General features: G+C 32.7%; 1 protein-coding gene across 1 annotated transcript in view; it reads left to right on the top strand.

Moving 5' to 3' along the window:
- The window catches only part of LOC127169888 (tight junction protein ZO-2-like), a 106800-nt gene that overhangs the window by 50158 nt on the left and 43243 nt on the right, over nt 1-13399 (top strand). The window contains 1 exon segment of the mRNA XM_051117555.1: nt 11436-11489. Coding sequence (XP_050973512.1) covers nt 11436-11489 — 54 coding nt within the window.

The raw sequence follows: 13399 nt of genomic DNA, 5'->3' as shown, positions 1-13399 counted from the left end.
AATCGTTCAAAGACACAATTACAAAATTTTTTTTTCCTACAGGTTAACTTAAAGGTTTTTTTTGTCTTATTGTTTCTCGTTTTTACATTTGTACTTTTTTATATTTAAAGAAGAAACTATATGTAAAAATGTGGCATGCAGTTGCTTCAAACAATGGTATAAAGCTATTCAAAACATCATTCAATGTAAATTGTGATAATCGTAATTAATAATCACAGTTACAATTTCAAGGAAATCGATAATTATGATTTTTGTCATAATCATGCAGCCCTAATCAATAGTTTTACAGAGTTTGTGAGTTGTTTTTTTTTTTTTCAGAGAAATATAATTTTCAGTCAGAGTATGAACAACAAACGCAAACAGTGTAGCAAGTAGTGAAAACAATTGCACAAATGGTCTTGTGCAACAAATATATAAACAGTGCAAATGATGCACAAACTACACACAAAATGAGAGAAAAATAAACAGTGCAACAGAGGAAAAATGTACAAATGATCTTTATAAACTACATAAGAATAATTTACATAATATAATATAATATAATATTTACTCAGGACAGCGCATAGCCACGTGAAAACATAAATTCCAGTGCTTTATCCGATATGTACCGCTGTTTCTTCATTGGTTTTGGTTTGTTTTATGTCAAAGTGCTCTGTTGTGTGTTTTTCTGTCCTTTTTTGAGAAAGTGCTGTCATGCAAATGTTTTATTTTGTGTTTGTTTTCATGCACGCACAACACATTTTACTTTCACTTTGAGTTTGTTCAAATTTCCAAAGAAACAAGCTAATTGGTGGTTCAAAAGTCCAAAACCAATGTTTATTGGTTGAATAGATGACAGTTTGAACCAATCTGGGTACGGGGGTGGGACTAAGCGTCAACAATCGTTCCTGTTTGTCTCAGAGGACCGAAATGCATTGGTTTCTTCTGACGAATCAATGCGATCAAAATGTGACGACGTAATAGCGTTCACTACGGTGCATCTGAATATCCAAAAGTGATACAGAAAAGAGAGAATTTCAGCTTTGGGGTACTTTTTAAAGCAAATTGGATTAGCGGTTCAAAAGTTATTAAATATTTAAGAACAATAGTTACTTTTTACTTTTGTTTCGGTCTTTGAGGGTTAATTTCTTTTCGACTGAAAAGAAGAAGAAAAACATGAACATCTTAGATGACATGGGGGTGAGTAAATTATCAGTAAATTTTCATTCTGGAAGTGAACTAATCCTTTAAACTGTGTCGGACAGAAGTGTCAACAGCTTCCATGCACATCTTTCAAATTTGGCGTCACCTATTGCTTGCACTTGTATTATTGAACACATGGCAGAGACTGACACGGAAAGAAGAAATTGTTTAAAAAAGTTATTTTTATTTTCTTTGCGCACAAAAAGTATTCTAATTGCTTCATAACATTACTCTTGAACCACTGATGTCACATGGACTATTTTAACAATGTTATTACTACCTTACTACCTTTCTGGGCTTTGAACGTGTCAGTTACGTTGCGGTCTACGCAGGGTCGGAAAGCTCTCGGATTTCATTTAAATATCTTAATTTGTGTTCCAAAGATGAACGAAGCTCTTACAGGTTTGCAACGACATGAGGGTGAATAATTAATGGCAGAATTTTTGTTTTTGGATGACCTGTCCCTTTAAAGTGTGGGTGGTGATTATTAAATAAATGTGAAAAATCAAAACTTCAATTCAAAAAGAAAAAAAAAAAGAAAAAAAAGAATGCATCATTGATAAATAAATGCGTGCTACAAATACATATGCAAGCGGAAGCTACCCTGCTAAAGCTTTTTTAAAAGCGTTGCAAAGTTTCCTCAGCAGTGCGCTATGTTGAAATATTAAAGTGAACAACCGTTGTCCTGCGGATCGCTGCAGTCTCTTGGGATTTCTTGAGAGCGTGTGTGTGTGTGTGCATAGGCTAATATTGTATACACTCCGTCAGTGCACACATAAATATGTAGGTATTGATCTGTGTGTCTGTGTGTGTGTGTGTGTGTGTGTGTAAATGTAGGCCAGTTGTGTATTAGGATTACATAAGAAGAGGAGCCGGCAGAATCATAGCAAGAGATCGAGAGCGAGAGAGAGAGAGCGCAGACATGAAAACGGTGCTGTGCCGAAAGTGGGCACGCGCTGTGCAGTCGTTCAGGACTCGCCGTGGCTCCGTGAGTCTTATTTATAGTCCCTCTCTCTCTCTCTCTCTCTCTCTCTCTCTCTCTCTCTCCCTCTCCCTCTCTCTCCGGGTGCCTAATCTTCTCCGCCTCAGAGCTTAATTAGATTGGAGGTCGGGTGGCCATGGGGAGAGATGAGTGTGAACTGGCTCCCCTTTGGTTGCTGCGTGCGCCTGCAGAGAGCCCAGAGATGGAGGCGGCGCGGAGGGGCGCGAATCGAGGTGCGGGGGGAGACCGAGGAGCTAAGGAACAGCTTCATCATCCTCTTCTCACCCAGGCATGCGTCATGCCTGCTCAGACTGCTGGTGGGGACGGAAAAAAAGGCGCTCGCGGTGGCTTGATCCTCCGGGGATAAACCCTTCCATCAGCTGCCACCTTAGAGAGAAGATTGTCGTGTTTCTACCCCCCTTTCCTAGATCCCGCAGTAGGCTCGATTCGTACGGAGTTGGTTTGTATGGCGTTAGTGGGCGTGTTTTGTGATTGTGTGCAAAGTTTCGTGACGTGTCGTGTTGTATGTCAGCCGAGCGTTTGGGTTCGTCAATCGTTTGTGCTTGGGGAAAGTTGTGGTGTTGTGTTGCATCAGTCAGTGATGTTGCTTGTTGAAATAAAACTTTCAGTCTGCAGAATCATTAGTTTGCGATGTTTCAGCGAACCGTTCCTAGCTGGCGTGTGTGAGCCGGTAATGCAGGTGCAGGTGTGTGCGTTTGGACTTCAGTGGCTCCTGTCGCATAGCGTAGCTTTTGCTGGCAGCGGCTGCGCCGCCTCTGTTGATCCATCTGCCGTACTGTTTAAACTCTTCCTCTGTCTGTGTTTTCTGCTTCGGTCATTACCGTGAGAGGCAGAGGGGAGCAGGTGTTTGGGTCTCTGTATCCCTCAGGTGTGAGGAGTATTTTTAGAGTGACTGGCAAAGCGGTGTTTGTGGATTGATGTGCATGTGTGAGTGCATTTGGGCTGGGCGATGAGTATATTCACAGTGAATATATATTAGCGATTAAGTTAAGCTACATTATGAAGTTTGCTGAAGTCATGAGATTAATTGCACAAATTGTTTCACAGCTCGCAAAAAGAATTTAATAAACTCTATCAAGCTTAAAAATTAAAAAAATTCAATATAATATAAAAAAAATAATATATATATATATATATATATATATATATATATATATTTTTTTTTTTTTAATTATTATTTTTTATTTTATTTTACACAGCCCTAGTGTGTAAAGAATTTAACAAACTCTATTAAGCTTAAAAGTTTAAAAATAAATTATTTTATTTATTATTACTATAATTTTTACTATATACTATTACTATAATTTATTATTACTATAAATTATTACTAATATTTTTTATTTATTTTTGTTTACTTTTATTTTTTAGAATTTTTATTTTAATTATTTTTAATTGTATTTTTTTTGTTTAATTTATTGTATTTTATTTATTTATTTATTTATTTTTAATTTGTTGTATTTTATTTTTTTAATTTCATTTTATATTTTTATATATAAATTTTTATTGTTTTTTTACACGGCTCTAGTGTGTATGTGTGAAATGCCTGTTTCTTTAATCACTGGTGGTGATATTCTCTGTGCACTGGGCATTGTGATGTTTTGTAAACTTTTTGGGCTGAGCGATGAGCATATTTACAGTGATTATATATTAGCAATTAAGTTAAGCTACATTATAAATATCACAATTATTTTCATTAAGTTTGCTGAAGTGATGAGATTAACTACACAAATTGTTTCACAACTCGCAAAAAGAATTTAACAAACTCTATTAAGCTTAAAAGTTTTAAAAATAAAATACGTTAAATTATTTTAAAAATAAATTTATTTATTTTATTTTTATATTTTTTTAATTATTGTATTTTTTTTATTTTGTTTTATATTTCATTTTATTTTTATTTTATTTTGTTTACTTTTATTTTTTTGAATTTTTATTTTAATGATTTTTAATTGTATTTTTTAATTTATTGTATTTTATTTTTTATTTCATTTTATATTTTTATTATTTTTTAAAATTGTTTTTTGTTTTATTTTACACAGCCTTAGTGTGTATGTATGAAAACTGTGCATTTTATTATTTTTAATTGTATTTTATTCAGTTTTTTAATTTATTTTATTTTAAGTTTTATTTTATATTATATTTTTTAATTTATTGTATTTTTTATTTTATTTATAAATTATTTTTAATTTATTGTATTTTATTTTTTATATTTATTTTCTTTTTTTTCATTTAATTTATTTTATTTTATTTTACACAGTCCTAGTGTGTGAAATGCCTGTTTCTTTAATCATTCAAACATTCATCAGTGTTTCATAAGTATTATAACTGACCACCCTGCTTTATAGATATCAGCATCAGCTATTACGTGGTTTACCGCTAATAAATATCAATCAGGACTTCCCTATCATATGGAGGGGTGTTTTTATTATACAATTGTGCTTTTGTTTTTGCTAAGGTGTTCTGTTGACAACTGTGGTGGGCGATTTACTGGTCTAGTGGGTATGTGGGTGTAGTGTGTGTGTGTCACATACCATCCTGCATGTCACACGTCTAACCTGTTGTATCTGCTTGTGTGGACAGGCTGTTCAGACATGTTAAAGTGACGGGCTGTGGTCTGCAGGTTGAGTTTACATGCTGTCCCGGCGGCCCTACTCTCTCAGGTTTGTGTGGTGTGGACGGCTTCATGCTGATGGGCCTGTCGACAGGAAACAGTGTTGCAAACACGTTTCAGCGTATTGGGACCAGCAGGGTCCTCCTCTCAGGCTGCTCACAGGGTCCTGTCCCTCTGAGACTGAGCCGAGCCAGAGAGATGAGTGTCCTGACCTTGTTGTGAGGAGTTTACTAAATAAGACTGGGGAAAGAGATAGAGGGTTTTTTAGGTTACTTCTCAGGAGGGATGGGTGATGGTTTCCTGCAGTGACGTCAAGTATAGCGATCAGAATTTTTTTTTTCCTTTCGGGCTTGGATTTGCTATTTTAGAAAGATAGATTTTTATTTATTTTATTTTATTTTATTTTAGCCACACAGACCTAGTGTACATTTTTAGAAAGAGAGATTTTATTTTATGTTTTGTTTTGTGTTTTGTTTTGTTTTGCTTTGTTTTTGTTTTGTTTTTTGTTTTATAACTACACAGCCCTAGTGTGCGTTTTTAGGAAGAGAGATTTATTTTATTTTATTTTATTTTATTGTAACCACACAGACCTAGTGTACATTTTTAGAAAGAGAGATTTCTATTTTATTTTATGTTTGGTTTTGTTTTGTTTTTTGTTTTATAGCTACACAGCCCTAGTGTGCGTTTTTAGGGAGATATATTTTATTTTATTTTATTTTATTTTTACTTATTTTATTTTATTATTTTATTTTATTTTGATATTATTGTATTTTTAACCACACAACCCTAGTGTGCATTTTTAGGGAAAGATATTTTTATTTTTTATTTTATTTTATTTTATTTTAACCACACAGCCCTAGTGTGCATTTTTAGAAGAAGATCATTTTATTTTATTTTATTTTATTTTATTTTATTTTATTTTATATATTGAAATGTGTGTTTTTTTGTTTGTTTGTTTTTTTGTTTTTGTTTTTTTTGGATGCAATAGAGAATTGCAGTGATGACATTTTTTGAAGTTTGAATCACCCTGGTTTCCTTGACAAAAACCCAGTAAGATTTTCATTTTGGCTTTTGGATTCTGCAATATTCGCATTTTAGCTACTTGTTAGCAGCCGCCTTTTTCAAGACAAGTAAATGCTTTTAGAAATCTCAATGGGGTATCACTGGTGTATTTTATGTTGTAGAATAAAACATGAAAATAACTGAGCTTGTGTTCACCACAAAGACCTTATTTCACGCATTTAACCAAAAACCCATTCAAAACACCCATTGAATTGCTCTCTGGTCTACAAAAATACTTCATCCCTGCAGCTATAGTGATGAGGTGACCCATACGATTATATTCCTGTAAGTAACTTTTCTGAAACCATGCAATAGTGAAATATGAAGCTGAAATGTAGTTTTATTTGCTGAAACCACTTTAATGGCTCTTTAATCCTGTATAATGTGAGTTCAGACAAGTTTTGATGTCAGTGATGATCATAAAGTGATATTTAATGATTTTCATTGACATCAAACCTCATGGAGAAGAAAGAAAGTCATACAGGTTTGAAACAACATGAGAGTGAACTGTTAGTTAATGCTTGTATGCTCATAAATACGTTTTTGTTTATTAACTTGGTCAGGAAAACTAGATTAAGAGGAAGTATTCAGTACAATACCCTCGAGGTCATTCCTGTGGTGCTTTTTGATTTATGTAGCAAGCAGCTTTGCAATTTTCCATTAAGCAGTGAAACTTTCCATCATTTTTCCAGAACAATGAGGCGAGTGCTTTGTAGAAACAGCCTGAACTGCTTTCAAATGATGCAGCATCTTTAGCTCTCTCGCTATCTGTCTTTCCCATCACAGTCTTATGAACAATATCTCCACTAGCCACCCACAGAAAACAGCCCAGCACAGGAGGAGAGGAGAAGAGCTGTCTTAGCTGATCAGCATCAGGCCCTTTATTCACTTTATCTCTGTGGATTAGTTTTATTTGCTGCATAGCGCACTATCCGAGCGCTTGTGGAGAGCCAAACAAATGCACATGTCCACACTAATTGCACGCTTCCGTAGTAGTCCGAGGGCAGATTTCTGTAGGCAGGATCCTCCAATTAGTGCCGCACGCCAACGGGGATGAGGGGAAGTGTGCGTTTGTAAGGAAAAGCTAAAGGGCAGTGCAGAAAATGAAAAGGACAAAATGTACATTTTAAGTTGCACATCAACTGTTTGCTCTTTGGTTTGGTATCAGAGTGATGTCATACCTGATCTGTGCTGTGATTGGACAGCCCTGGTTCTTTAAAAGGACAATATCACCAGATAACAAATTCATAGCTTGAATTAATGACCAAATTCCGCAGAATCACACAATCCAGTCGTAAAAATGGAATTTACCGTATAACGTGGAACGTCATGGACCTTGCCAAATCTTGGAGAGATAAATCAAAAGTAGGTCAGTACACTTAAACCAAAACACAATATAAACTAGTGTCTGTGAATGTTAAGCCACAAAAATACTATTTAAATATGAATCCTGTATGTTCTGTGTGTCTCTGTGTGAATGAATGGCACAGACGTGGTTTTTTACACACATACTGAAGCGTGTGACGCTTGTGGTGTTTTTGGCCTCTGCCGCCTCAATATATGAGTACATGAACACATAAACAATCTGTAACTGCTCTGAGAGTCACTTCATGAGCATTTTACCATTTATTTGAGAAAAACTGTTGTCATATTATATACAAACAGCAACTTGTCAAAATAAAAGTTTAGTTTAACTTGAAGAAACTGTGACTGAAATGTATTACTTAATGACAGTACTACTACTACTACTAATAAAATTATTAAAACATTATTTTTTTTAAAGAAATATTTACCAGAAAAATTATTTACCAGTAAATATATTTACATTTTTTAAATATTTAAACACATTTTGTTATTTATTTATTTAAATAAATAAATAAGTAAATAAATGATTTTAAATATAATCAACTAATTAGACATGCTTTTGATTATTAAAATTTAATGAAAGCATTAAAATGGAATACAGAAAATTAATGGAAAATACAGAATTTGGTAAAAATATATATATTATTAAAACTGAATTGGAGAATAAAGTATTTGATAGGGCCATAAAAATTGAATTTTTGTTAAAGGGCAAGTCCAACATTATGGCTGTGAGATTTTGCGTTATGGATGTGACATATAAATGCTTAGAGAATGTATATGTACCAATATACCGAACTTTCTGTTTATATTTTAATGAACTCTTGTTGAGTCTAAACATCAGAAAAATATTAGTCTATCCATGAGTTTTCTGTGTTAAAAAAGGGAAATAATCTGCAAATTAAAATGCACAAACCAGACGCAATAATACCCAACAAATAGAGAAGCAATGGCTCTTCACAGAACATATAATTGTTACTTTATTTTAATTTTGACGTGTCTATTTATGAGAAATATGTACTGTTATGGATGTGACAAGCCTGAAAATAGTGCTTACCAGACTATGGAAAATCATGACTGAAAAAAAAAAAAAAAAGCTTTAAAACCTTTACGAGAGACATCACATGGGTATTTGAACCACCAAATGTTGACATCTGTGCTATCAGTATAATAAAAACCTTTGGTAAAAACTTCATTATTTCATGGCAAGGTTGACATTTGCATGAATTACCCTAAACGTTCAATAAATTGCTGTTAAATTGGGTTAAGTTTCATGATTTCAGTTAATCAGACATGCTTTTTAATGTATGTTTCTTTTAAATGTAACCATTAAAACAGAGTATAGGAAAATTAAAGCAGAAAAAAAAAAACGAATCCAAAATTAAAATGGAATAAAAACAGAATTTGGGGAAATAAAGCTGATTTCATAGGGCCCTAGTATTATTATTCACCAATACATTAAAAATACATCTGACTTTACCTACATATAAATTATACTTGTGTAAAGCAGTGTTCATTATGAAGAAAATCTCACTGTAATGCGGACTGTATTATTGCACAGCGATATATTATATCCAACTTTATTTGCATACATACAGTCAACTGTATGACAATATTTACACAACTATCAATATTTTGTTGAACAATTACCATGCAGTGCTTAATTTTGTTTAGTCTATAGTGTAAAAAGGTTGCATTAGCAATTAAAGAAAAAACACTTAAGCAAAACATGTTCAGGTCAAAATATCTGAGTAACTATTGGTCCCAAATTTTTATCAGTTTTACTGGTTGCCTACTTTATTAAGAATTTTGGGGTGTAATATGGTACGGTTTACTTTATTTTACTATTATGTTTTAACATAAATGAACTATAGTGTCCTGCACCCACTAGTAAAAAAAAAATCAAACATTATATATGGTGTCTAAATAATTTTTGGTTTGACTGTATATAATACACTTACCTAAAGGGCTATGTAATATATGGCAAATCTCAACTGCTTGGTTTTTATTTTTTTTTATTTTTATTCCATCACAAAATGTAACATTATTAGTGTACTCTTCATATAAAGCTGGATATGTAAGTATGTTCAACTTTATCCATATTCATACAGTATATTCATGTCTTTGCAGTGATGTATATTGTGAAAAGCGGCATATAAATAAATTTGACTTGACATGGAAAGGAGAACCATTTAATGAAAGCAGAATCAGATGCAGATTAGGATATTGTTTAGATTAAACAGAATCTTATTTAATTAAAGGCTGCTATTTTAAGAAGCTTAAACCGGACCTGTTGTCAAAGTCACCATGGTTTAACCTTGTGTCGTCACGGTTTAGTTGAGATTGGGTTGTACTGTGACTGTTTCCAGTTAATCATCAATATTGATGGGCATGTCTGTCTGTTTTTTGGAACAAACACACCCTTGAGCTCTATGTATGTGTGTGTATGTATGTGTGAGTTTGTCAGGCCGGTTGTTTATATGTGTCCTAAAGAGGGATATTGGCTTGCATAGATCTGTGAGTTGACATGGATTCAGTCCTCCTATGTCTTTATTATCCTTAAAAATAAAAAATGGTGCTTTTGTCCTTGTGAGCGGTGGAAATGACAGGCCCATCTTTCATACTCTTCTGCCGTATGTGGTAGACCGTCAGGTTGATGCAGTGACGTAATGAGTCGTACCAAATAATGAGGCGTTCACAGGTATTTCTGGACGATACCATATAGCCGGGGAGCGGGAATGGTCTTCATTTAGTGATTATTGACTAGTGTTCATTTTCATAATCTCATTTTAAGGAATATACTGGGTTATTTACAACTTTACGGTGAAGTGTGTAAAATTAAATATACACTACTGTTCAAAAGTTTGGGGTTGGATAGATTTGAAAGTGTACGCACAAGAAAGCTGTATTTATTTGATCAAAAATATAGTAAAAAACGTACAGTTTAAAATATCTATTTTCTATTTTAAGAGGTTTTAAAATATAATTTAATATAATAAATTATATACTATAAAAATATAATTTATATAATTTAAAGCTGGATTTTCAGCATCATTACTCCAGTCTTAATTGTTACACAGTCCTTCAGAAATCATTTAAAGTGCTGATTTTGTGATCCAGAATCATATTTTATCAGTGTTGAAAATGTTATACTACTTAATATTTTTGTGGAAATTGTGATGCTTTTGTTCAGGATACTTAAATAGATAAATATAAAAGTCCAATGATCAGCATTTATTAAAAATGTTTTGTTTTTTTTTAATAAAAGAAAATTTACTGACCCCAAAAGTTTGATGGGTAGTATGGACAAAAACTGAAAATAAATAAATAAATAAATAAACAAAAAAAAATAAAAATAAATAATTTGTATTTAAAAAAAAAAAAAGACAAATCTTAATAAAAAAAACAAAAAACAAATAAATGTTTATTTATATATATATATATATATATATATATATATATATAATATATAATATATATATATATATATATATATATATATATATATATATATATATATATAAATAAAAATTTATTTGTAAAATTATATATATATATATATATATATATATATATATATATATGAAGTAAAAGACAAATTTTAATAAACATAAATAAATGAATAAATAATTTTATATATATTTTTTTTTATTTTTTAATTTATTATTAAAATTTGTCTTTTACTTTACATATAAGTAGCTTTCCCATCATGTTTCTCATTAGCTTTTGCTGGACTAGTTGGGATGCTTGAACAAACATCAATATTTTGAAGTTCTACATGATAGAAAAAAGTATTTAAATGTTAAAAAATGACACATTTCACCTTTAAACAGGTAGAATCTGTGGTATGCTTATGATTAGAGAAAATTATAGTAATAAATAATAAATAATTAAAGAAATGTAATTAATTGATTAAATTTTGACCTCAGTTTATAAAAATTAATAAAAGAAAACATAGTTGTCTAGGAGGAAAAAATCTGATTATGTGTGTCCAATGTTGCCACAGATGCTGTCATGCCGAAGTTGTATTAGACCAGGAATATTCCTTTAATGTTATGTGTGCATCCATGTAATTATGAAACAAATAGTTCAGGACACTTCATTTAGGACCAATTTGTGTATGAGCCACTCAACCCTACATGTCACACCGCACAGCATACTGACATTAGTAACGCCTGACTGGTGATTAATGATGGTTTCTTTCTCTTTTCCACACAGAGCTCAGGAATGGAGGAGACGGTTTGGGAGCAGTACACTGTGACTCTACAGCGGGTATGAAACTCTTTTAACATTACCCCAGCTCAGTTGCATGTTTAGAAATATGTAGCAGAATAGCAGCAGGGCTGTGAACCAGAAGTTTCATGTTTGTAGCCAAAGAGGCCACAGAACACACGCCGCACAGATGGATGGCCCGCTTACCAAACAGACTAGAGCAAACCTCCTGCGGTACCCAGGCTAAACGCTCCACCAGCCTCTTTAACATACAACAATATCTGAAACTGATCGGCTCCCTTAGATGCAGCCTTTAAAGTCCAGGTCCTGAAGGATGCAGTTTTCGAACTTGCGCTTGTTTTCCCTTTGTACAAGTACTTAAGCCCATCAGTAGTTACCCATCCCCCCCTATCTTCTTCTTTCCTCCTATTCTTCTTTCCTCCAACATCAAGCACAACAGGAAGTGCATCTTTTATCTCGGGCGTGACAGATCACACACACTATCCAAACACACACTGACGCTATCACCAACATCTTCACATCAGACACATCCTTGGAAATCATCTCAGCACTTTGGCATGTCAGATCTCTGAGTTCAGATAAGAATAGACTCAACTTATCGCTGCAACATAAAAGGAAAGATATAAGCTTTGGAAAGTTTGAGGAAAAAGGCTACTTAGAAGTTTATGTAGCATATCATGATCCATATCGCCAACTGTGATTTTCAGTTACTCATACCATAATATAAGCTTTTGGCTGCCGCCCACTTTTAGAGTCACTGGCAGTCTGTTCAGTATCTAGATAAATCAAGGGATGCACTGATCATAATTTTTTTTCATGACCGATTTTTTATTTAATTTATTTTTATTATTTTAGAACCAAATCCCAATTTTTTTCATTAAGCAATAGACAAGAAAAAAAAAGAAAGAGTACATGATTAAGAAATACAGCACAGCTGTTGTTTTTGTTGTTTCAAATTGGTGCAAAGAAACAGAATGGTTTGACTTTAGCTTTGTACAGTTTTATAAAATTAGAAAAAAATAATTTAAAACATGTTATGCAATCAAGTAACACATAAAAATGATACATCAGTTGTATTTTGTATAAGTTCACTTGCAGAACAAAAATGTACATATAATGTACTCACCCTCTTGTCATCCAAGATGTTCATGCCTTTCTTTCTTCAGTTGTAAAGAAGAAAACCTTTTCCATATATTGGACTTCTATGGTGCCCAGCATTTGAACTTCCAAAATGCAGTTTAAATGCGGTTTCAAACAATCCCAAATGCAGTTGTAAATGATCCCAGCCGAGGAAGAAGGGTCTTATCTAGTGAAACAATTGGTTATTTTCAGAAAAATAGTACATTTTATATACTTTTTACAAACGAGGAACAAAAGAGCACTAGTCATATAAAGCGCGTCACCCACACTGTTTATCCGCTCGGATCAAAGTTCAAACGCGGCACGGCGCAAACTTACTAGAACTTACTAAGTCTCAGTCACTAAACAGCGCTGTAATATCCAGTGTGATGCGCTTGAATTCAGTGAAGATACAGAGAATTCGATGACTCTGTTTAAAGCCAGATGAAACCGCACTGAGAAACAGGAGAAACGCTGTGTGTAATGATACAGTCAGATATTTATAAAAAAATATTTGTTTTATCATATTATTAATGTAGACATGTATTAAATGTATTGAAGGAGTAATAGAATATAATTACAGTAATTTTTTGTGATTTAAGCTATAGCGTTTATGCATTTATACTAAATGTATGTAGACTACTGTTTTTCATACAAATATCTAGGAACCATATTACATTTTTTACCATGGTATTAAGATGCTATATTTGTGGTTTTTATTGTTATTATCATGATCTATGGATGATACTATAGAATAGCAATGGTTAATAAATGGTTAATAAAAAAACCAAACAGTCAGTTAATTAAATTTCACCATATAAAAATGAGGT

This window comes from Labeo rohita, chromosome 8 (genome assembly GCF_022985175.1).
Source record: "Labeo rohita strain BAU-BD-2019 chromosome 8, IGBB_LRoh.1.0, whole genome shotgun sequence".
Lineage (NCBI taxonomy): Eukaryota > Metazoa > Chordata > Actinopteri > Cypriniformes > Cyprinidae > Labeo > Labeo rohita.
Note: the sequence above shows the minus strand (reverse complement) of the source record. Positions and strands in the feature narration are given on the sequence as shown.